Raw genomic sequence first — 25,622 nt, 5'->3', positions numbered from 1 at the left:
GCTCAGGCCTGGGGTCAGGTGGGCTGACGCAGTGGCAGCTGCTGCTAAGAGCTGCCCCCAGCAACACCGGAGAGGCGGGGGCTTGTGCAAATGTGTGTAAAAAATGCCCCCGAGACACACACGCGTTGAGCGAAGAATACAGAGGTCCTTGGGAGAGAAACTGCCTTTAGGAAGAGCCCACAGGGCCCTTGCCTCTGGCCCTGCAGGGGACAGTGCTGGGCAGGCAGGGCTCCCTCCGGGGCCTCGGGGAGCAGCACTCCTCTCATCACTTCCCCAGCCTGGAAGCAGGTCTGAGGGTGGCCACGGTGGGAAGCCCCGCCCCCTGGGTGGATGCTGAGTCTGGCTCAGGGGGGGCTTTGCAGCCTGGCTGCCTCTCTGGGGAGCTGTCGGGGGAAGGTAGTGACCAGAAGAAAAGCAAGCCAGGGCAGTGCCCGGGACGTTCAGAGAGGCTGCGCTGGCCCTGGGCCTGCTGCTGCCCTGGGGGCAGACCTCCCTTTAATGCCAGATCAGATGAGTGGGGTCCAGGGCTTTGGGAACATAAGCCCTTCCCTTACAAGGTATGGAATGTAAGGAGCATAAGACATCTCATTGATGTTTCTCTCTCTCTCCCCTCTTTCCTCCCCCCCCCCCCCCAAAAAAAAGAAGACACCAGAAAAAAAAGGAAGAAGAAACCCAAGACAGAGGCTCCCACCACTTTGCGAGCATGACCCACTCCCTGCGCCCTCCCTCAGGTGTGTGCGGGTCACGGCCAGGAGGCATGGAGGTGAGAGACAATGCAGGCCCTGAGCAAACAGAACCCCTGTAAGGAGGACACCACTGGGCTCAGCACAGGCTGGAGTTGGGAAGCAGAACTGCCGTAAACAGCTCCCTCCTTGCCTCCCAATGGCACTTTTTGGGGGTGAAGGGGAGGGGAAATCCTTCGCAAACAGGATGCTGTGTGCACCCCCAACACACGTGTCCCAAGAACCTGCGTCTGTCCTTGTGGTCGACAACATGAGCTGGTGTCTGTGCCGGAGTAGAGGGAGGGGAAAACAATGTTCTAGAAGCCCCTCTCCAGGACCCCAGTTCTCAGGGCCTGGGTTCAGGGTGTCATGGATGAAAGTGAGCTGAAAGGAGCCCCCAGAGTCATCCTCGCTAGGGAGCCACTGTGCTTTCTGAACTGCAGGGGCAGGGTGGGCAAAAGGGTGGTGCTCACAGAACAGGAGTGGGAGGTCTGGGAACAGACCCAGCGAGACCCAGAACTTGGGCGCATGCATGGCCGTCTGGCTGCACTTGGGCGCTGTGTGAGGAGGTGCCACCCAGACAGGCTTGGGCTGGGGCCTCTGAGACCAGACGTTTACATAGAAACAGCTTGTCCCTCTGCCCAGGTCAGCCCGTAGCCCTGCTAAGCTGGCTCAGCCCCGACGCCCGCCCCGTGTTCCCTGAGGGCTCAGCCGGCACCCACTGCGCAGAGACTGGGACAGCCCAGGACACACTGGGATGTGGAGCCGCCTGGCCCTGGCTTGTCAAGGGGAACCGAGCGCAGATGGCTTTGCAAACACACCAACACACATGTCCACGCACGTGGGTCCCGCAAGCCTGCTCCCTGGGCCTCCTGCCCTTGTCTCCGCAGCCCAGGGACTCCACACTCAGTTTGCACCCTCCTCCCTCACCTGCCGCACCTTGTGCATAATTCCATGTCTCCCTGGCTGGTCCTGTTGAGCCCCAGCTCAGGGGTCCCCCATTCTTCCCGAGCCAAAGGACACAGGTCTGGGGTACAGGGAAGCCTGAGCTGAGTTGTGCAGTGCTCCCAGGCGGGCCGGGTGGCTCCCTCTGACGGCGAGCTTCTGGCCTCCTAGGCTGGCAGAGGACAGAGCAGGGGAGGAGAGGTGGCTCGGGAGCTGAGGCCGCTAAGTGCCATCCCTTTGTCCAAACGTCACAGCCTGGAGCAGGGAGAGAAGGAAAGAGTGGCAAGGTGTCACACGGATGGACGCCGCAATGCTGTCTTTTGTGACCTAGCACCCTCTGAGGCCAGGTAGTTTGACATGAGCTGTTCCCATCCTCTGCAAGAAAAGGTGGAAGGGACTTCTCCTTATTGAGGTCCTACTATGTGCCAGACTCTGTGCCAAATGCCACAATACTTGATCTCATTTAAATCTGAGACTAGCCTGCAGATAGGTACAACACGCCCTTTTAATAGATGAGAAAACTGAGGTTCAGAGAGGGTTAGTGTTTTGCCCTAGGGTGCACAGCCAGAAAACAGCAGCGTCAGGATTTTAACCTACAACTCTTCCCACTGAAGCATACAGCCTCTGGACTCAGTAAGGATGCTCACCCAGCTTGTGGGCTAGGCGCGGGCCCTGTGGGGCTGGAGTACCAGCCTGCATGCATGTGGGGCTCTCAGAATGCTTGGTAAGGGCTGGAGGTACAGGAAGAGGGGTGAGACCAAGTCCCATACCACAGACTCCTGCGATGAGGAGAGGCTTTGCTGACTACTGCTGAGGCAGAATCTAGGCCATCAGGGCAGAAGTATATACCCAATCTCTCAGGATGGTTCTGGAAAGAGACCTGAAAGGTACACAGGTAATCTTTGCTAGAAGCTGGCAGAGTGGAGGGGTCAAAATCATGGACTTGGGGTCTAACGCAGTCTGGGTTCCAATACTTGCTCTGTTCCTTCCAGCTGTGTGATCCGAGTGCCTTGGTTTTCTCATAAACGGTGACAGTAACGGCACCTACCTCCTGGGGGGCGGGCTCTTAGGGCTCAGTGAGGTAATGCAGATGGAATGCTGACACAGCACCGGCCACACATCTCTGATAAGTGATACCCAGATGACAGGGATATGCTGGCAGTTGTGATGATGCGATGGGCATACAGGGCAACCCAAAAGAAACGGAAGCAGGAGCATGGACCCACTAAGCTGTGTTTGAAGTGGGAGAATTATGCTATGTGAACTATATCTCAGCAAAGCTGTTTGAAATAAAGTCATCTATGTCAGTATAAATTTTCGAATCATATTTTTAAAGTTAAAATGTAAAATTAATCTTAACGATATACTTTACTTAATTTAAATAGCTCCAAAAAATTATAATTTCAACATGTAACCAACACTGTCTGTGTGATGTAACAAATTATGCTGCACTCTCCTCCTTCTCCTACTTCTGACATCCCATGGGCTCCCCACCTACAGTCCCTCTTCATTCCACTCCCCACGAGTGTCCAGGGGCCACACATGGTGAGCGCAGGTACTGGACAGCAGGGGTCCAGGCCCACTACTCAGAGGGTGACCCAGGGACCAGCCACCCAGCTTGGAGCTTGTTGGAAATACAAGATCTTGGGTCCCACGAGGATCTACACTGCGCAGAGACTGGGACAATGTGCATTCAGATCACCTAGGGAATTCTACAGAATAAGAATTCCCTAGGTGATCTGAGTGCACATGAAATATGAGGTGGTGGTCTCTGGAACACGGGCTTGCCTTGCCTCCAACCCACCATGTGCTGAGCTAGAAATTCTAGTCTAGAAACCACAGCTCCTCGGATGTGACCACCAGAGGGGTGAACCTGAGAAGCCAAAGTGAGTTTTGACTTAGCCGCCCATGCCCTGGAACACGCCAGCTGGAGCTAAGGCCTCTTGGGGGGTCCCCTTTGCAGATTACAAACCCCTCCAGCCCCGGCACTGACCACTCCGCTGAGGGAGGTCCCCAGAAACACACGTATTGCCTCAGCCACTGGGGTCCGGCCAGGAATGAGGGCGAGGGGAGCGGCACAGGGCCTCCTGTGAGGAAGTCAGAGACGCTGTGGCAGGGAGTAGGGAGAACTTGCCCTACCTGTCTTTGTGCAACAGAGAATGCTGGGAGCTCAGAGTTGCCTCGATGGGGCAGGCTGCTGGTTTGAGGGAAGATTTCCTGAAAGCTAGGCCTTGTAGAGGGGTATGCGGAATACCTGACAGGTGGGGCTTGGTGGGTTCAGGGCACCACCTTGCCACGGGATGCTCCACCCACTGGGCATCAGCCTTCATCGGGGAGAATTAGGCAACGAGGTAGCACAGTCGCCACATGGCAGTGCTGGGGCCCAAATCCCATAGCAGACTCCCCTGAACAGAAACCTGGCAGGGACAAACAGTGGCGGGGGAGGGAGGTGGGTGCCTGGGAAGGAGAAGGTTGGCAGAGGAGTTGGGGAAAGGAGCAACTAGTGACCAAGACCAGAGGACATGGGCAGAGAGGCCAACGGAGAACACCTACTCTGCCGACTTCCAGAAATGCCCAGGGTGAGACAGGCGGCGGTTCCGTTTTGGCAGTTTCTCCAGCATGTCCATGAGCTTGGTGAAGGTGGGTCTCTCCTCTTGTTCAAAAGCCCAGCAGAAGAGGAGGATGTCCTAAAAGAAGCCAATGCGTGATGATTTAACATAAATGATGTCTATATTACTCCTTAGAACCTCATTGGATCTATCCATTTGTATACCCATTTGTCCCACTTCCATATTCTTCAATCATCCATCCACCCATCATCCATCCATTTGTCCATCTATCTATCCATCCATCCATCCATCAGGCCTGTACCCATCTAAACTAAATTCATGAATTTATAATCCATCCACCCATCCATCCAAAGATCCATCCATGCACCCAACCACTCATCGATCTATCATTCATACACCCATCCACCCACCATCATCCATCCATCCATCCATCCTTCTACTCACCTACTTTCTAGGCCATATGGCAGACTAGGTTACCCCTATTCTAAAAGGCCTGGAATACACTGAGATCAATAAAATACTCTTCAATGAGTTTGTGAGACTTTTCTTAATGGGTAGAGAGAAAAGCAATCCACATCGTAATACTATAAGTGACCTTCAAAGTCATAGAGGGGAAAATTACTTATAGTAATATTCTCACCTGAGAAAGGAAACTTAAGAGGCAGGCAGTCCTTAAAAGCATTCTAGATAATTATCCCCTCCCTAACGCATCTGTCTCTAATCAAAAGAGGGGAATTTGCTCTAGCTGGTGTGGCCCAGTGGATAGTGTTGGCCAAATAAAAGGGTCCTAGTTTTATTTCCGAAGAGGGCACATCCCTCAGTTGCAGGCTCTGGGCCCTGGTTGGGGGCAACCAATTGATGTGACTTTCTCACATCGGTGTTTCTCCATTTCTCCGTCCCTCCATCCTTCCTTCCCTTCCTCCCTCTTTCCTTCCCTCCCTCTCTCCTTCCCTCCCTCCCTCCCTCTCTCCCTCTCTCTTTCACTTTCCCCCTCCCTCTTTAAATCAATGAAAAAAATATCCTTGGGTGAAGATTAAAAACAAACAAACAAACAAACAAACAGAGGAATTCTTCATGCTACGTTTTAGAGGGCAATTATTAATACACTAGTGACTTGGTGCACGGATTCCTGCACACTGAAAGGAAATTAATTAGCAGGTGGCCGGTGGGGTGGGACAGTGTGAGGCTGGCCGGACACACTCTGGAGCCAACCTCCCATGGCCCCTCTCTGGCATCTGCAGAGTGAGCAGGGTCCCTCCAGCAGATGGGACCCCTCAGCCTGGCATGGAAGGATCTGGCCAAAACGGTCTCTCTGATATCCCCCAAGGGGTCCCGGAGTACGAGAGGGCACTCTGCAAAGTTGCTGTTGTGCAGAGTGTGGAATGCAAATGCAAGAGTGCAGTAAACCAGAGTCGAGGCCAACAATGCTCTAGCAACAACATAACCCACTGCCAAAGGTGGAATCATGCGGCCCCATGGGGAATTGGGCTCCCTCCTCTCTGGTTTTGGGGTACATCACCTGAGAACCGCTGCTGCCAAGTCACTGCAGCTCGGCAGCTCCTGTGTTGAGCATCTGCATCCTGGTGGTCAGTGTGCACCATAGCAACCGGTCAGAAAGTTGGACACTTAACATATTAGCCTTTTATATAGATAGATAGATAGATAGATAGATACTCAGGCTTTTCAGTTTCTGTTCTGAGTTGGACAATGCCTTAAATTTTCTAACATAGATGAAATTAAAATTAGATTACCAGTGATATTTTAATGAAGGTCTTTTTTAAAATTGATAGAAAAAGAAAGATTCCCTGGTTCTACTTATCGATAACTCAGCAGTCCATTGCCAGGAAAACCTGGCCAAGTGCTACTGCGCCCCTGATGGTAGGAACCTGAATTGCAGGCACAGTTCAGGGAGTTTTGCCTTCTAAGCTCCAAATCATTACAGGACAAGGCTGTGGGCATGCTTTTTTGGCTACCCTTTGGGAAAGCACTTGAAACCTTCACACACACACACACACACACACACACACACACACACAAAAGAAGGCCCAGAACGGTGTCTGCTGCTCCCCTTGTCCCCAGGACCTGGCACCATCCGACTCACCGAGATCTCTTTTCCCACGCCGATCTGGCTGAGGTTGGGTTTCAGGCCTGTGCCCATTTGCCAGATGATTGCCTCTGCTGGCTGGGTCTTGAAAGGCCACTCCCTGGCGTGAAGTTCATACCAGATTGTTCTGTTGGCAGACGTTGTTAAAGGGGTGCTGGTGTGATATGTTACTTGTATCCCCTCACTAACACCCACCCACCTACCAGCCTGCTGGCTGATCACTCTGTCCCCTACTTGTGGGGTTGCTTAAGGCTTTCTTGGTGTCTTAGAGAGTCATGCTTGTCCCAGGATACCACCCCTGGTGCCTTGATTAACATGAATCAAACCTAGAACCTGAGTAATTTGATAGAGTGTGGCTGTGACCTCTGACCTGTAATTCTAGAGAGCCACTGTAGGGTAATAATTAAGGATACAAGAGACATTTACCAGGATGTTCTCCACAACATGATGGGTAACACTGAAGAAAGCAGGAATGATGCAAGCGTTCAGTAAAAAGAGCGGGCTGCATGCATCATGGTAAACCCATAAAATGACATGGAATCCTACATTATTAACACATTTCAAAAAAACCTTGCTGACATGACAAAAATGCTCAATACATAATTTTAAATGAAAAAAAAAAGCTACGTATAAGATATAATGTTACTCATTTTTTTTTTAAAGCATTACATATGGACCAACAAAATAATAAAGAGAAGCCCTGTAAAGTGTTAGCAGTGGCTATCTCTGTGATAGGATAGGAATTTTTCCTTTTGTGCTTGGGTTTTTCTAAGTATGAATCATCCTGCAGAATAAATGAAAGGAAAAAAGCGGTCTGAGAGTCAGATTGCCTTGCGTTCAAGTTCTGATTCTAGTCCACGCTGGCTGCGTGATGCTGAGTAGGTCACGTTACTTCCCGAGTCTAGATTCCCTACTGCAGTGGGAGACTGTTTATCTGGGATGCTGAGTGGAGGACAATGCGATGCCAGGTTTATTCTATTGTAGAAGGATTGACCTTGTCGTCGCGTATTTCATAGACAATGGCAGTGGAATGACGGAAGAAAGGTCTGCTCCTGTGAGCAGCACACGGGAATGGACAGGCCCGGGCTGGGCAGGATAAATGATGCCGGGAGATGTGGGGCCGGTGAGGACCGTGTGGGTGTTCCTGGGATGCGAGTGTTGGAGCTTTCCCGTGAGGACAGGCCTCAGCTTGAAAGGGGGTAGAAACGGAATGATGGGGAACCAGCTAGTATTGTAAGAAATATTAACCGTGTTAACTGTGACCGTTTTATTCTGATTAAAGAAGGCACATTCCCCCCTGGCTGGAGCTGACTCGGAGAGGCAGCCCTCCCTCCCCGTTTGGAGCTGCCTGTTATCTGGAAAGAGGAGCAAAGATGTGCTACGGAAGCCAGCAGCCCTCTGATGATCCCCAGGCTCTTTCTGCATACCCACAGGGCTTTGCAAACCTCCAGCCTGCTCACCTGTTTGTTAATGTGGGCACTCCCTTCGCTGTTTCTCATGTAACCCCAGCCCTTGCAAATCACTCAGCCCTTTGAAGACCTCTAGCCTTCTGCATATCTGTAAACTCCCTTTGCCTACTTTCCTTTGTACTTATGCCTATATAAGCAGCTGGCTTATGATGGGCTGCACATATTTTTGTGGATAACCTGCTGCCAGCAATATTGGAATAAACGCTCGTATGTGATTCAGCCCTGCTCTGCTTTATCGGCTTGAGTGGTGACAGGCAGCACAGATCCACTGTTGGTCTAGTTACAAGCTCACTGAGAACAAGGCTCTGCAACTCAGGGACTCCCTGAAACCATCCTCGGAGCGGATCTTTCCTCCAGGCTAGGCTAACTGTGTAAATCTGCCTTACAGAACACACCCCGCTACCCTTTTGAATCAGAGGACTGTCAATCAGGCTATTTCTAGGGTTCCACTTCTCTCTCAGCATCGCTCCTCCCTGCTGACCTCATCCTTCGGGGTGGGGAGGGGTGCTGCGGCTCAGCGCTGGGTGCTCAGGAAGTTCTCAGGTTAAGGTGCTCAGTGCTTGTTATCATCATCACAATAAACAATAACACTGGCTGGGTGTTTACTTCTCAGTGCATGTGCCCTGTCCTTCTGGGAACTGTGAGTAACAAAGCACCCTTTCAATGGCAGTCATTGCCCATCTGGCCCATCATATCTGAATAATATTGAAAGCTCCATTTTAAAACAGGAGGCACTCTCATTATCCCCATTTTACAGATCAGGAAACCGAGGCCCAGGAAAGTTATGTTATCTTACTCGAAGTCACACAGCAAATAAGAGATTGAATCCAGTTCATCTGACTACAGAATTGCATCACTGGCCATTGTACAAGACTGGCAACCCTGTGGCCCATCATGCGATCGGGGCAGAGAATTATCTGGGAGGACAACCCCTGTAGTGGAGAGGTGAGGGCTGGTGAGGAGCACAGACAGATGCATGCTGCACGGGCGCATGTGGAAAGAAAAAGGGGGGCTGGGGGGTGGGGGGCGCGGGAGCTCATGCTGGGCTGGGTGCCCTAGGTGTGTTTGCTCACTTACTCCTTACAACACCTCAGTGGGTTTTATGATCTTTAATTAGGGTTCTGAGTGGTGAAATGACTCCCTGGGTCAAAGCACCAAATCTGGAGTGAGGCTGCCCCACGTTTGACTCCCAGCTCCTGCCTGACATTGAGCCCCAAGTCACTGAGCCCCTCGAAGCCCCTGTTTCCTCACCTGTCAATTGGGAACGGACATGACACCTGTTCCTAGGAGCCCGGACACAGTGCTCACTGCGCTTCTGAAAGTCCCTTTGGCTCTAAGTCATGTTGAGCATGGCGCTCCCAAGCACCAAGGGGCATCTACTTGGCAGGAAACCAGAATAAAGGTCTCCTTAGAACTTTCTTCCGCAATGAATTGCCAACTTGCAAGAGAAACTCACTTAAAGAAAAATACCAGTTGCTGAAGATGAAAACACCAGTGGAAAAGTAATTACTTACTTTGGTACATTTTGTTAATTACATTCTTCTTTCTTTTGCTAAATTTATATGAAAATATACCCACTTAATTAGTGGAATTTGGTTTCAGATAATAGTTTCTAACTAGATAAAGATTGTGGCCTAAACGAATCAGGGAAATGACAGCCACTAATGGGTCCAAGGGACAGTCCTGATGACAGTTGAGAATCCTAATGTGGCAGGAACCCCCTTCCCAGGTTGCACAGAGGGGGCACAGTGGGTACTTTTCCGTGGAAGATCTCTCCGTGGTGCCAAGCCTGTCTACACACACCTGCAGGCCTGCGGCTTCCCCAGCGTTATCTCCGCCAGCCCTGCCACCGCCCGGACGGCTCAGGTGAGGGTGAGCCGGGCCATGGAGGGAGGAGAGCACAGAAGCCTTCCCAGCGGCACCTCCTCAGAGCACTGGGCCCGCACCTTGGGGCTGTGTGTCCTGAACCCTCACCCCCTCTACTTCCAAAGACATCTCACTCAGCCCGGTCCGTGTGCCTCAGTGCTTGAGCCTCGACCTATGAACCATGAGGTCACGGTTCGATTCCTGTTCAGGGCACATGCCCAGCTTGCAGGCTCGATCCCCAGTGTGGGCCCGCAGAAGGCAGCCCATCGATGTTTCTGTCATCATTGATGTTTCTATCCCTTGCTCCCTCTCCCTTCCTCTCTGGAATCAATTAAAAACAAAACAAAAAAACAACAGACATGGGGTTCTCTCCCAGGATGGCGGTTACCATTCACTGACAATCCTAAACTCTTCTGTCCCAGGCTCGAGATGTGCAGATTCTGCGCCTTCTGGCTGGCTCCACTGGCTCCACTGGCCAGCTCAGGGCAGCTCAAACTCACGGTGTACAATCGGCCCTCGGCCTTCCTGCCCCACCTCCAGGGTCTCTCTACCTTGGTGAGGTGCTAACTCTCCCTCCGCCCAGGTGCTTACGGTAGAAATCTGGCTGCCACCCACATCCCGTCCACCACCAAACCCCATCGCTCCCATTTCTGAATGCATCTCCAATTCCAGTTCCCACACCCGCTGGCAGTGACTCAGTGGACAGCACCAGCATCTCCGCCTGCACTGGTCACCCGGCCTCACTCCTGTCCTTCTCTTCCATTCTGCACACACTGTTGTGGTTGTGAATGAGCCGGGTGGCTGCCATGGTCCATAACCAGTTAGAAACCAGGCATGGAATTAGCCAGGGCCACCCTTTCTACTGTACCCGTCAGATCCCCCAATCCCAGACACCCAGCCGCTGTGCCCCCACAGACAGGGGCCCTGTCCCTTCCGAAAGCGCCGAGGGAAACCCGGGACGCAGGCCTCTGCTGGGCGGAGGCTCTCGAGGGCCAGGGGGGCACCTACCCGAGGGCAAAGACGTCCGAGTGCTTGGAGAAGGGCAGCTTGTCCTCCTCCGTGTCGGGGGACAGCTGGCGGATGATCTCGGGCGCCAGGTGGCACAGCCAGCCGTTCTGGATGCGCAGCTTGTCCTCCCGCCTGGAAAGCAAAGCACAGGGTGAGTCCCGTGTCGCTGGCCCGGGAGGGTCAGGCCCCAGAGCGGACCCAAACCCCTGTGCCATCTCTGCTGGCTTCTTGCATCTCCCTGTTGGAGCACTGCCTGACTTTGTACTTGAGGCTAAAGACCCAGTGGGAGTGGCACAGGGAAGGCTGGTCTGGGGAGAGACACGCAACACCCAAACCATCGTGGGGTCCCTTCGCCTCTGAGGCGCCCCTCCCCCGCTGCATTCCATAAATACAGCCGATTCTCATCATTTGTGGGTCACATTCTGTAGACTCCACACATGTACCAGCGAATCCGAGATTGGTGCTCCTGGGAAGTAAAGACAGATACCCACATGCGCATGCGCACACACCTCTCACATACATCATCTCAAATCCCCAAACCACCCGTCCTGGTCCATTCTGTTTTCTTTATTTTGCACAAGAGAAGTTGAGGCTCCGAGTGCCGAGTGCTTGTCTGGGGCTGCCCCTCTACCCACTGCCAGCTGGCCCCAGGGCTGGGGCTTCTTGTGCTGCATGGCAGGCACCCCCAGCTCCACCCCTGGTCATCTCCCCAGGGCGCTGGAGCAACAGGGAAGAGTGGCCCTTTGTTCAGCCGAAGCAGGGAACAGGCCTGTCACGTGACTCCAATCCTTCCCCACCCTGCATGCTCTGAATGACTGCATGGACGTGATGCTGATTGGGGTTCCCAGTACATTTGAGTAGGTGGGCTCCACACCCGGAGTCGGTGAGTGATGAGGACCAGCTGTATTTATGGAGCCCGCACTATGACACCAGGCTGTTCTCGCACCAACGGGACCCCATCCTGGAGCCTGAACTTTGGTAGGAAAAGGCGATGACAAGTGAATTAAATAAACAGGAAAGACACAGATGGCAAGCATTGCACAAAAAGTTAAAAAGGGAAAGTGTCAAAGATGAGAGGAAGCTGGCTTTAGGTAAAATGTGAGCTAAGATGGGCATGACCCAAAGGATCCAGTCCTCTGAACATGAAAACTATAGGCAGGAGGGGCAGTGAGACGAAGGCCCAAAGCAGGCCCATGTGGGGTGTTCTAGAACCCCAGGAACTCCGGTGTGAGTGGCACAGAGGATACCATCCTGTGCGTCCATTCAAATGTGTCCACCCAACCCCGGAGGTGGGCCTTGGTGGCTCCAGCACCACAAACCATGCTGCGTGGGCACCTTTGGGCATCTGTGAGCATTCCTCAGGACCCAGCCCTACAGGAGACAGGAAGCTGGCTCCCTTCTTCACACTAAATCCTTATCAAGGGCACAACTTTCCATTTGAGACGGGAGTCTGACCTCCTGTGGGTCTCCCTTTTCTCCTAGAAAAGGACCGGTTGATACAGGAGAGTGGCAGGTGTGGGAGAAGGGGATGGGTATCTCGAACCATCAAGAGTGAGGATGTGCCCTGGCTGAGGTTGCTCAGTGGTTAGAGCGTTGGCTGCACACCTAAGGGCTCAGGTTTGATTCCCTGTCAAGGGCACATATCTGAGTTGCAGGTTCGATCCCTGGTGATCCCCATTCCCAGATAGGCATGTGTTGGAGGCAAGCAATCAATGTGTCTCTCTCACATTGATGCTTCTCTCTATCTCCACCCCCCTCCCATCTTTCCCTTCTTCTCTCTCTGAAAATCAATGGGAAAGAATACCCTCAGGTAAGGATTAACAAACAAACAAGCAAACAAAAAGTGGGGCCTCAGGCTGACTGGGTTGGAGGCTTCTTCCAGGGTGGCCTCTGAGCCCCGCAAGGGGAGGCATTGCCTCCTGAACTCGTTCCTTCACATCCCACACGGGGTCCTGCCCTCACTCAGCACCTTGGAGAGCAGCACCTGTGCTTCCAATACAGCAGCCCCTGGCCATCCTGGCTACTGAAGAAGAGAGCTTTTTACTTATTTGAATTAAAGTTAAAATAGCCACCTGTGGCTAGTGGCGACCACCCTGGACAGTGCTACGTCAGACTATTATTTACAACAAACGGACTTTTTTTTCACTCCTGTATATGTTAATAGGTTACCTTTTAACATGACCTTAAGTGGGAACTTGCGCTTTTTAAGCACACATTAAAGTTAATATGGAAAATGTTTGTTCATATCCTCCCTGAAGTCGTCTTGCAGACCTCGCTTGGGGGCGGGAGAAGCCTGACGAGAGGCTGCAGGAGTTTGAGTTCCGGTTTGGGCTGGACAGTCCTTCGGGTGGGGCTGTTCTGCGCATGTGGATGGTGAGCAGCATTCTGGCCTGTAGACACCCTTTCTCCCTGCTGTGACAACTAACCATGTCTGCGGACATCACAAATGTCCCAGCGAGGGGCGGGAGCGTGTAGCTGAGAATCACTGTTCAAATTTCTACATTAAATAAGGAAATGGTCCAAATTTCAGTTTTTCACCGTCAGTGACACATGACTTGCTCCTGTGCCCTACACAGCGGACAGGACAGAACACATCGCCTGTGAACAGCAGGGATAAAAGGACCCATCTGTTTCTGACTAGCTCTGTGACCCTGAGCAGACCACAGTCTCTATTTTCCCACCTACAAAATGGGTACACAGTTTCCCATGGCCGGTGCAGGAATGAAAGGTGACAGTGCCTGGCACAGGGCTGTGTTAGCTGCCAGGGCCACACAACCAGTGGGCTTAGGTATTAGCTGTGGATGTGTTTTTTTACCTTGAGGACTCAGAAATGAGGCTGAGAGTAGAGCCCAAAGGAAGAATGCCATAAAAGAAAGAGGGGCTGTGGTGATGGCAAAGGGGGAGTGTGCGGGTCCCCATGCAGCAAACCTGGAAATAAGTGCTGCTGGGAGCCAGAGGAAGGAAGGATCCGGGGAGCCAGCCCGCCTGGTTTCTGGGTTCTGACTCAAGGCCTCTTTCCACCTCTCTATTTACTGATGTATCTGATCATTTTCTGCCTGTTTTCTTACCTTAGATGCTCATCTATATGGTTTTGAAGACTGCGGTGAATTTTGGGGGGTGGAGTAAAATCTAAAAATGAAATGTAAGCTTCTGTTCGTTTCTGCATTACACAGAAAGAGCCAAATCAAGTCTCACTTGATTTCGGACGGTGGGACTTACTGGTAGACTCGGGGTATTATGGAGCGTGAACAAAGTTCACTTTGAGGAGGCCTGGGTGCAGCGCAAAGACACCGTTATCCTCAAAGGGAAGAATGAAGAGGAAGGAGAGAAACTGTGAGGCTGCCTCTCTGGGAGGCAAGCCATTCGTTATATGTGGAGCTCCGTTAGAGAAAACACGCGCGCGCGCACACACTTTCCAAATTAAAAGCCACACAGGCGGCCCTTCTGAATTATGGGTTGTTTACTTGGGATCAAGCTGTTTTTCACACGGTCACCTCGCTCTAGGGTGAGAGGCGCCTGAGAGTTAATTACTTAACTGGTGGTTAATGATTCTCCTGTGTGATATTGAGGAGGTCTATGCAAATTAATACTAATTACAACTCAGCAGCAGCTACTATTTGTAGTTTCCTGTGCCCCAGGCACTGCGCTGGACTGCATGTGGCATCTGATTTGATCCGCACAAGGACCCGGGGATGAGCACAACCCCATCCGTCATTTTCCTTGCAGACAAGGCAAGTGAAATTCAGAAAATGACCATGACTTGACTGAAGTCACAGTGAGTAAGTGGCCAACCCACGCTGGGCCCCAGGTGTGTCTGACTTTAAATCCCTTGCTCTTAACTGAAGTCCTGCTCCACTAGAATGAATGGATTCATAAGAAAACTTGGAAGGAGGCTCTTGGGTGATTCCCACTTCCGGGTGAGCACTTGGGATGAGGGAAGAGTCCTCCAGTGAAACTCAAGGGCCAGGGCTTTGCAGGATTCGGGATGCTCGGTGCCCACCTGGGAGTCAGCCCGGCACCATCATGAGGCGGCCTGGCTGCTCAGTGAGGTGACCTCAGGCTAGCCCACACGTAGGTCACTAAAACCATTTAGGATGACACCCCGTCCTGTCCTGATCGTTGTCTGTCAAGAACCCCTCTGAGCTCTCCCACCACTTCTCACCTGCCAGCCTGCAGCACCCCGGAAATGCTGAAGAGCCCAAAGTCTGTGATCACCACTTTGCCATTGTCGTAGAAGACGTTCTTGGACTTGAGGTCCTTGTGCAGGATCCCCTTGGCGTGGAGGTAGCCCATGCCCTGCCAGGAGCAAGGAGACAGGGCTGTCAGAGGAAACCTGAGTGCTCGCTGCCTCCGCAGCCCGGGTTCCTGGTTCGCGCTCCCTGCTTTGCCCATGTGACCACACCGATAGCAGAACCAGGGCCCAAATGCAAAGGCATAGAGGTGGGTGGGAGAAGGCCTGGCAGATGGGAACAGGCAGGATCCCCAAGACACAGATCTGCCATCGCCCTCAGATCACTGCAAGACCGGCTCCAGCTAGCTCCGCTGTTTCCTGAATTAGAAACAAAGGAAGATCTCTCCAGAAGAAAAAGGGTGGGAACAAATCTGAGCTGAGGGCCCCCGAGAAAGGAATCTCATTATCCCCCCACCCCTCCACCCCTGCCCCATTCCTCTTTGACAAATAACTCCCGCAGGAGACCTGCTCTTAGTGTACTTAACCTCGCCCCTGCCCCTGTCGAACACCCTGCGTTCCTCAAGAGGCGGGACTTGATCGTCAAAAACACGGAGAAGGACCTGTTGAAGGTGCAGCTCAAGGGTGGGTGTCTAGAGTTCTGTTTGCCTTTATGAGAAGTTACATTTTTATTGCTTCTCACCCCTTAGTCCTGACACTTCCAATGGAAATAAAAGACCGGATACTGACTAATGAGGCATCTGCCAGAAAACACAGGATGTTCCTGCTTGTTTTAATCCCAAATAACATCCAATAATTGGATGTTTCCCCAGCAGCTGGAGAGAGATGGCTAACACACCTGGGAATTCAAGGGCTTGCGGAGTAAAGGATGCTAACAAGGAGAACGCTCCCGCCTGGTCCCTGTACATGTCCAATTATCATGACGACGAGGCACTAGATAGGAACCCAACGCTGACACACCAGCCCTAATGGTTGTATCCTGGGGCAAAATTCTTACGTACACTTGGCATACCATTTGTCAAGTCAAGTCTGCTTTCTTTTAAGCCCAGACTATTGGTCTGTAGTCAGACTATGAGTCTTTCTGAGGTTCAGGGAGCGGGGGCCCAGACCCTACAGTACCTTCACAATTTCTTGGGCAATCTGCCTGGTTTTATTGACATCCAAGACGATCTTGGCGTCCCGCACCACCGAATAGAGGGTCCGTCCTTTACAGAGGCTGAAAAGGACGAGAGAAATCGTTGGTAGCTGTTGAGATAAGGTTGACCTTGCCCGGCTGGTGTGGCTCAGTGGTTGAACATTGACCTATGAACCAGGAGGTCACAGTTCAAATCCCGGTCAGGGCACAGGCCCAGGTTGTGGCTCAGTCCCCAGTAGAGGGTTGCAGGAGGCAGCTGATTGATGATTCTTTCTCATCACTGATGTTTCTCCCCCTCTCCCTTCCTCTGTGAAATCAATAACAATATGTTTTTAAGATGAGGTGACCCACACAGTTATTAGAAGTGACATGTAATAGGGTGGACCTGTGGACATGCCTGTTAATACTATGGTACAGTAAGCCTGGGGCGGGAACTCAGGCTGGTTCTGGGAGGTGCGTCTGGGAGCAAGTTCTTCTGGGCTCTCCAGGATCTTCACCGCACCCCACCACCCACCCCAGCCTCCAAGGACTCTACGGAATCCAGCCAAGTTCCCTCTCTCCCAGAGTCTCAGGAGGGAGAGCTGTGCACACACCAATGATGGACGGGTCCTCAGACCCCTCTCAGATAGCACCCTGCCGGCCTCTCATCCCAGCTGCTCCTGCTCGCCAGGAGCCGTGGTTTGTGGGGACAGTGATAAAAGACCAGCAAAGTGGCCACTGATGCACACTAATTACCATCAGTAAATGATGCATTAGTCTTCAGACAGAAGTGTGTAAAGACCAATAATACTCCCCCAAACCAGATGCCTGTCTAGATAGAGGGTTTTTCAAACTATTTTCAGCCTCATTGAGTTCATTTCCAGGACCAGTGGTTTAAGATGAATGACAAGATGGAAAGGGACATTAGGCAGTGGCAGTCACACCTTCTCATTTAGTTGTTGGCATGCACATCTGTCCTTCCCCTGCAAAGTGAACCCGACCAGGCACTCACAGACCAGGAACTCAGTAAACAGTCACTGAATGAACGAGTAAGGGAGGGAGGGGATGAATGAGTGAATGAGTGAATGAATGAATGAATGAATGGAGTTCCAGATTCACCAGAGCATCCCCAGCCCCTAGCACCAACATCTCACTCACAGGGTCCAATGTTGGCTGAAAGAAACTGGAATGACATTAGGAAAGTTCATTTTCCATCTACCTCAACATTAGAGCTTGCATTTTTCTTTGATCTATGACTTTACTGCTGAAATACCACAGGCATTCCATTCATTCCCTTAGAATTTATTGAGCCCTTGCTGTGTGCTAGACTTGGCTGAGATAGTGTGGGTGAGGGCGGAATTCCCATATTAGACGGTTTCAGAATAAATCCCAGCTCTCTTCCTGAGTGACTGTGTGTCTTGGTGCGGTACTTCACCTCTCTGGCCCTCTGTTTCCTCATCTGTTAAAGGGAACTAATGATTCCCACCTCCCATAGTGAGCAGGAAGACAGAATGAAAAATAGGCTCCGTACCTTGCTTGGCACTTGGTGGGAAGTGTGAACAGCGGTTAGAAGAACAGAGGCCTAGAGCTGAATGCTATGGGTTAGGATCCTCGCTTGTCAGCTACTGGCTGTGTGATCCCAGGTGGGTGAGTTACCCCCTCTGAGCCTGTTTCACTGCTAGTAAAAAGCAGTCATTAGTTCCTGCTTTCTAGAGTTCATAAGAGAATAACATGACATCGGCTGTGTAACACATGGTAAGTACTCAGGTAATTCTGGCTACTAAGAGAAGTAGCAAATGGTCAACACACATTTGTGCAAGCCTACATAAGTTTACACACACACACACACACACACACACACACGTTTACACACACACACATACACACATGTTCACACACACACACACACACACACACACCTATTATCTCTCTATCCATCCATTCACTCACCCAAAATGCTAGCCCATGATCTCTAAGATTCACTTCCTCACCTGCTTACTGTGAGGGTCGCTGACTCACAGGGAGTCTGATTCACCTGTCTGTCTGGGTCGCTGACTCAAAGCTGTCCCCCAGGGCCGGTGAGGTGAGGCGGTGAGGCAGGCAGTGTGTTTGCTGAGGCTTCGAGAGGAGAGCTGGAGGGGGTTGGGCTGCGCAGCCAATTAACCACATTGACATTTAAATATTCCCAAGGCGGGACTGTGGGCGGATTCCCTCCCCTGGATACTCTGTCCTGAACAGACACCTACACTCCTTGCAGGGCAGAGCCAAGAAAATACCATCCCGCGGCAGATGGCACAGCAAACAACTGCAACAGGCTCCCCGACTCTCCGACTCCGCTGCTCAGGAAAACCAAGACAGGTCGCAGGCTTCAAGTGTCCAGCCTGTCTTCTTCCCATGAACACCTTGCTCTCCAGCAGCAGCTGCAGTCACCTGCTTCCTCACTGCCCCATGCGTCGGGAGCCCCGGGGTACGCTAACCCTGACGGACGGGATACAAATGGTGCGCCCACAGCTTGGCGCGTCTGCTATGTGAAATATACAAATAACCCACGACCAGCAATTTCTCCCCTAACGAAACACGTACCCAGCAGGCATCCATACTCGTATTCACCCACACACACGTACTAGAATGTTCCAGAATGTTAACAGCAACCTATCCTAATAGCCCCAAGCTGGAACTAACACAAATGTTTATCAACTGAAAAATTGATAAATTGTCATTTACCCATATAACAAAAAGAACTATATTCATACCGTACTGCATAATAAACAAACCGTTGCTAACTGCAAAAACCAACCACAAAACACACACATATACACACACAAAAACAAACAAACAAACAGAACACAACAACAACAACCATGAATGAAGTTCATTAAAGTGTTGAGAAAAGAAGCCAGATACACAAGACTCACACTGAATTTACACAATGAGAAAAAGACGTGCCTCAGGCAGCAGAGGTGACCCGTGGGGCTGCGGGCTGCGAGGGGCAGCAGGTGGCCTTGATCTGGTGCCTGTTCTATGGAGATGCGTTTAGTGAAAATCCACCAGGCTGTGCTCTTAGGATCCAGACTCTCTGGCAGGTACATTATCCTTCCAAAAATAAGTTTACTTAAGAAAATCAGCAAGAAAAGGATGAACCGTTAATCCACGGCATAGGAATTTAAAAGGAAATCTAAGCCAATACCCGAGGTGTCCATTCCTAACGTCCTCCCTGTCCCCAGGGCAGTGTCTGCAGAGGAGCTAGGAGCTCCCGAGGCGGGCTGTGCCCAGCCAGGCATTTTGTCCCACTGTCTCTGAGACTCGGGCATGTCACAGTTCCTCGGTGAATGGAAACTGTAATGTGGCTACAAACGACGTTCACGGCAATGGAGATGAATGAGGCCTGCTGGCCTCCTACAGTGCCAGTCTGGGGGGTCAGGAGAAGGCGTTCTAGTGGCAGGAGGAGATATTTAGTAGCCCCTCTAGGCATGTGCGTACGCGCACACACACACACACACACACACACACACACACACACACTCCCTCCCTCTCAGTCTCTCTCTTCAACAAACATCGTTTTTCCAAGAAGAGAAGCAGAGACTGAAATCTCTGATCTCGCCCGCAGGCCACCATGCCTCCCAGGCCTGGCTCCAAGCAGCTCATGTAAGGCCTTTCCACCTCACATCCCAGGTGACACAGGGAGCCTTTTGGCCAAGATGACACAGCAAGTGTGAGACTTTCGTTGTAAACCAGCCTTAAAGAGGCTGTCAGAAACGATGAAATGAAACCATGTGGGTTTATCTCCAAGGACCTCTGCCCAAACTGACTCATTCTGCCCAAACAGTGGCCACAAGCTGGCCACTTCCTGTCCCTCCCCCGATCTCCTCACCACCAGGCCCAGAACCCAGGCTGGGGTGAATGGTGGGGAGGGTGTGTGTGTGTGTGTGTGTGTGTGTGTGTGTGTGTTGGGGTGGGGCAGCCACCTCTGAAGACATTGATTATCAGCCCAGCGCTGCCACCTCGGTGCCGCTCGGCCTTGGGGACTCATGTGAGGATGCTCCCAGACCCACATCTGTGACCATGGGTGGGGTGCTGAAGAAGCCTCCTGCATGTGTCCACATCCCGATCCTCAGAACCAGAGTGGCCTTACATGGCAAAGGCCCTGGCTGCTCCGAGGCAGCTGGTTTCAGTCAGAGGGGGAGTTAAAAACACTGGCTCTGCCAGCAGGGATGCACAGTCCTTCCTCCTCCCGCTGCCTTCTAAGCACCTTTAAAAACTCAAAACCCCTTTTAATTGCCCTCCACTTCTTCCTCCCTTGAGCAAATAAATCCCATTCCCAGCAACAGGTTGCACGCTCCATCAAATTCCAGCCGCAGGCCAGAGCTTTCAGTTCATGAATCTAACTTGGGAGATATTAAACCTTGGGCCTCTGGGGCCTTCTAATCAAAAGTGCTGGGTGAGCTTCCTCAGTGAGAAATGCCAGCTGTTTGCCACCTGCTTAACTCCACGTGCACCCGGGAATGAAGAGTTATGGGGTTCCATTAAGCAAGGGGCTGGCCGAAGGCTCCTGTCCCAGGTGGAGAAAGATGACAGCAGCCTGCCAGGCAAAGAAATATGCAAAGCAGGAACCCCGGCTGCCTGGAGAGCAGGCTGAGTTTTTGCTAAGGTTCTTTCCTCCCACTCTCTCCAGCCTTTGATGCTGCAGCAAAGCTCTGAGAAGGGGGAGGGGAAAGGAGACAGACTCTCAGTGTTACTGGGTTCTCTCTAAGGGTTGGCTGCACTGAGCACTCTAAGGACTGGGATGGGGTTCTTCGCATTAGGGGGCGCTCCTGCCGCTGCCTGTGACCCACGCATCTGGGCATCTGCCTTCCCGGGTCTGGGCCGCACAAGGGCATAAACAGCCTCTGGAGAGGTGTGGGCTTCCAGGCCACTTCCAACAGCAGCCTGGCCAGCCCTCTGCCTCCTGTCACACTGCATGGTCCGGCCACCATCCAACACTTGCTCTCCTGGACCTTGTCCAAAGACACCCCGGGGCAGGCTGCTCCCTAACGCTGCAGCACATCCCCTCAGCATCTCCTAAGGGTGAGACTATGCATCTCGTTCGGCATCCCTCGCATTGCAAGCAGTTGTTCCAGAACCACAGTGAGGTTTTTGCCAGATCAGCCAATTAGTATTATTTGTCACCTCCTATAGTTTTCCTTAGATGCACTGCCTTTGGAAAGTAAGTGGATTTTTGTAACACTTTCTATCATTACATTCTATCACGACCAGATTGGAAGCAAGAATCTCTAGCCCCCCCAAAATGTAAAAACAAATACAATGAAAACAAACACATTAGGAAACAAAATTAAATCCTCGCTTGGCATTGCGGCCTGCCCAGGACCTGGCCTCCGCTTTTTGTTTTTAAAAGAAAGATTAGCAAATAAGGGTTAGGAAGGCGTTAAACACCAGACTGAGTGGAGACTTCATCCATGGGGCTCTTCACAGGCACTGTGCCAGCCCTCCGAGGGGGACACTGTGTGCACATGAGGAAATTCAGGGGCAGGAAGCTTAGGTCACCTACCAGGGGCCCCAGCAGCAGGTGACAGGGTCAGGATTTGAGTCCAGATCGCAAATCCTCACATCTTTCCAGGATTTCTAAGATCCCGTGGGAAAAGATGATTCAGCCCCGGAGAAACTGATGGCCGGACCTCCACAAACCCGTTTGTCCATGGAGCTTCGCTGAGGACCCCTCCCCCCAATGCTAGGCTTTTCCCTCCACCCTCCAAATTCCGGGCCAGCCCATGGTCCATGCGGGCCTCATTGTCTGCTGCTCTGGGCAAGGATGCCCAGGGGTCCCCCCAGAGAGAAACAGGGCAGGCTGAAGAGGCTAGGTCATTTGAGAGAGTCTGCAAGGCCAGAGGGCAGCACGCAGCTGGCCACACCCAGGGGGTGCTCAGGAAATGTTCCCGCAAGGAGTGGATGGCTGAGTGCTGGAATGAATGACTCCTGCCACCTCCCTTCCCGTTGTTCACTGCGGCAGGAAGGGCAGTGTTTATGACAAGGCCCGTCTTGCCTACTGGCTCAGTGCACAGAACTGGCCACGAGACAAACTGGGTCATGGTGGCGATGAAGCTTCCAGATGCTTCCCTGCTTGAGGCTCCGCATGGCATCAAAAAGCCGAACAGACCCCTGGCCCCGCCCTCCAGGGCTGGATATCAAAACCTATCATTTCTTCTTGCTCTCTGACCAGAACCACATTTAAAAAGAAAAAAAAGAAAAAGAAAAAAGCTCAATAGTAGACTGAATATTCTGTCTTTCAAAAGCATATACATACTACCTAATTTATATGCATTAAAAATCCACAGAGGATTGACTCTGAGGGTGTTAGCAGAATTATTTCCAGGAAGTGGGATTAGGAGCTTTTCAAGTTTTATTTTTTCTTGCTGCTTATCTCTTTTCTAAATTTTCTCCCATAAACACGTGTTACTTTTGTAAAACGAGAAAAAAAGCAAGGAAAAAAGCACCTCTGAATCAGACTGAAATGAAACCAGACACACGTGTTTATGCTACAGACAGTTTGGAAAATATTGAACTGGCGACAGACTGAGATGAGGAAGTACAGTCTGAGCCGAATCCACACTCCAGGCAGCTCAGACTTGCTTGGAGCTTCTCTGGCTGCGACTCTGAGGGTCGCAGCAGTTTCTGCTGGTCTTTTGCACGGGGGTTAGCATGTTCTGGGCAGAGGGCAAGTGACTGGTGCTGCCCGGAAGCCCTGGCAGCAGCCCTTTCTCTGGAAAAGTTCAATCCTGCTGAGGAAGACAGTTTACCATGAGTTTCTAAAGTAACGGTGTGGCTGGTAAGCGGGAAGGGGCAGACAGATCAGTGATGCTTGTAACCCCAAATGGCCGTGTCCTTCCGCCCAGGTGACCAGGGGCCCAAGAGAATGAATGGAGATGGCAGGTGAGAAGGGGAAGGGCAGGAGGGGAGAGGTACTGGGGGGCAAGGGGAGAGACACTGGGAGGGAAAGGAACTTGAACTAGCATGGCATCACCCCACGAGGAATGGAGAAAGTCTAGCGACAGAGGAACGTGCTGGGAGAAATGGTCCCTTTCAGAAGCAGAAACAGAAACAGAAAAAGAGTGCTGAGGAGACAGATCCTGGGGGCACAGCACCGGGCGGGTAAGAGCTGGGGATCTGAGCTGCACAGAAGTGGGTTCCAGAGCCAGCCCTGGTCCTCTTGCTGTTGGGCAAGTTGCTCAAAACAAAAGCAGGTGGATAAAACAGACCCCACCTCACAGATGTGGGGGATTAAATTAGATACTCTTGCATGAAAGAGACAAATTCTGCTCCACAGCGCCCCCTCCCAGGCCCATGGGGTACTTCACTTCCCCGTCTCAGGTGGTGGCCGATGAAAAGTGACCCGTCACTTCCTGGTTGGGGGCCCAGAAGCCCTTTGCTGAATCTTCAGTCTCACTTGTTTTGTGCCTCTGTGCCCCTGGAGGTCACAGGATGATAAGACAGGGCCACGGGACTGGGATATCCTGGATCCCTGAGTAACTGCATGGAAGACAGCTGCCCTGGAGCACTGCCCCGCCTATGACAAACTTTATGTAAGAAACCAGCTCTGAGTGAGCCACAAGGATTTTGGGATTGTCTGTCACTGCAGCATAAGGCTATCCCATCTTGACTAATAGAACATGTAAAAAGGTTAGTGCCTACAACATAAAAAGTACTTGATAAATATTGGCTATTATGACTAATTTGGTGGTCCTCAAAGTACAAAATCATTGAGGTCATAGAAGAGAATTGGACAGAAAAAGTGACAAGAGCAAACTAAACAAAAATCAGATATTCTGGCTAGGGTTAAACTTTTACGGGAGGCATCGCCAGGGAAATGGAAATCTCTGAGACAGCAGCTGTGTTTTCCTCAATCCTGAAGCCAGCATGGTCCTTCCCGAAGGCCCACAGGCCCCTCCATTTGTACGTAACTGGGCAGCACAGTGGTTTTAAAGAACTAGAGGCGGATGGGAACCTGTGCTTGGTGAGATTCAATTTTGTGTTTTTGTTAATAGCTTTCTCCTGCTCTTTGCAGATAGAAAGCGGGTCACCCCAGGTATTGACCTCACCTCTCAATCATTTAAAAACAGAAAATAAATGCCCAGAGAGGTTAAAAAACACAGATTTGGTTCCTGGAAAGGTTGTCATGTGACAATGTTGCATCTTCATGGGAAAGATAAAAACGCAATGTAATCCTATTACGAATATTTCCTTGGTATCCAAGCCTTACTTTGGAAATCTGTTACAATTGCAAGTCCCCTCATTCCCAAAGCTAATTTAGAAGGTGCGGGAACAACATGCAAGTCTGTGCCGATTTCTCATAGATGAACGAAAATCATCATTTGAGTTCATTTGGGGTTATTTTTCCCTTAAGCTCTTAACTCCAGGGCACCAAGAGAATCCCTTCATGTTTTTCTGATAAATCTTGCCCTCCCGGGCCTCCTTAAATCCCACAGGCGCTCTAGCTTCTACCTTCAAAGCTTTGAGGGCAAAGATGCAGCGATCTGAGGCTGGTACCTTGGTGGGAGCGGGTGCCCAGGCCTGGGGCTGGGATGTGAAGGAGAGAAGTTAGGACCAGCCAGACCATTCCCTACAGAGCTCAGAGCCAGAGGCCTGACCTCGTGCCAGTCCCGACGCTGTCCTTTCCACCAGAGTGGAGGCTGGCACATCATTTCAGCCGCGCTGTGGGTGCATACAGGAGGCCTCATTGTACATGAGGAAAGGGGACTTCGGGATTTAATCCAAACCCTGGAGCCAGCATGTGCGATCCTGCCCCTCTGGCTAAGACAGGACCCCAGGCCTCTGCGTGTGTGTGTGTGTGTGTGTGTGTGTGTGTGTGTGGTTTTCATCGAGCACTTGCTCCACCTGAGTTGCTCATACTCAGGGAACCCTGTACAAGTAACAAAACTCCTTGGAGACTATAGGCGATGGAATGTTTGTGTCCCCCCAGATTCATTATTGAAAACTAATCCAATATGATGGCACTGAGGTGGGGTCTTTGGAGGCAATTAGATCATGAAGGTGGAGAGGAATTAGGTCACGAGGGTGGAGAGGAATTAGGTCACAAGGGTGGAGTGGAATTAGGTCATGAAGGTGGAGTGGAATTAGTTATGATGGCATTAGTGCCCATATGAACTCAAATGGCGATTTTCGTTCATCTGTGCGAAATCAGCACAGACTTGCATGTTGTTCCCACACCTTCTAAAGTAGGTTTGGAATGACGGGACTTGCAATTGAAACAGATTTTCAAAGTAAGGCTTGGCTACCACGGACACCAGGGAGCTCCCTTGCCTCCTCCATCACGTGAGGTGACACTGACAAGACAGCCGTCTATGGATGGCGAAGCAGGTTCTCACCAGACACTGAATCTGTCCACACCTTGATCTTGTACTTCCCAGCCTCGGGAACTCTGAGAAATAAATGGCTGCCATCTATAAGCCACCGGTTAGGGTATTCTGTTATAAGCACAAGACAGAGCCAGGTCTGCAAAATGGGGACAACCGAGTATACTCACCTCTCAGGGTGGCTGTGAACTTTGGTAACATGCTCATTACAGTGCCTGGCACACAGGGGGCTTGGTAACTATCCACCCCTTTTATTACAAGTGCTCATCT

At 51.4% G+C, this 25,622-nt stretch overlaps 1 protein-coding gene across 2 annotated transcripts in view; it reads right to left on the bottom strand.

Annotated features, from left to right (window-relative positions):
• Positions 1-291: 291 nt before the first annotated feature.
• KSR2 (kinase suppressor of ras 2) overlaps positions 292-25,622 on the bottom strand; it is a 271,878-nt gene continuing 246,547 nt past the window's right edge. The window contains exons 15-20 of one of the 2 annotated variants that reach the window (XM_045585402.1): positions 15,993-16,089; positions 14,847-14,980; positions 10,685-10,816; positions 6,339-6,468; positions 4,221-4,354; positions 292-1,922 (exon numbers count right to left, since the gene is read on the bottom strand). In XM_045585402.1, coding sequence (XP_045441358.1) covers positions 1,916-1,922; positions 4,221-4,354; positions 6,339-6,468; positions 10,685-10,816; positions 14,847-14,980; positions 15,993-16,089 — 634 coding nt within the window. In that variant the 3' untranslated portion in view covers positions 292-1,915. Of the gene's footprint in view, positions 1,923-4,216; positions 4,355-6,338; positions 6,469-10,684; positions 10,817-14,846; positions 14,981-15,992; positions 16,090-25,622 lie in introns of those variants that run through there. The other variant, XM_045585403.1, reaches the window with a different exon arrangement.

This window comes from Pipistrellus kuhlii, unplaced genomic scaffold (assembly GCF_014108245.1).
Source record: "Pipistrellus kuhlii isolate mPipKuh1 unplaced genomic scaffold, mPipKuh1.p scaffold_m20_p_20, whole genome shotgun sequence".
Lineage (NCBI taxonomy): Eukaryota > Metazoa > Chordata > Mammalia > Chiroptera > Vespertilionidae > Pipistrellus > Pipistrellus kuhlii.
Note: the sequence above shows the minus strand (reverse complement) of the source record. Positions and strands in the feature narration are given on the sequence as shown.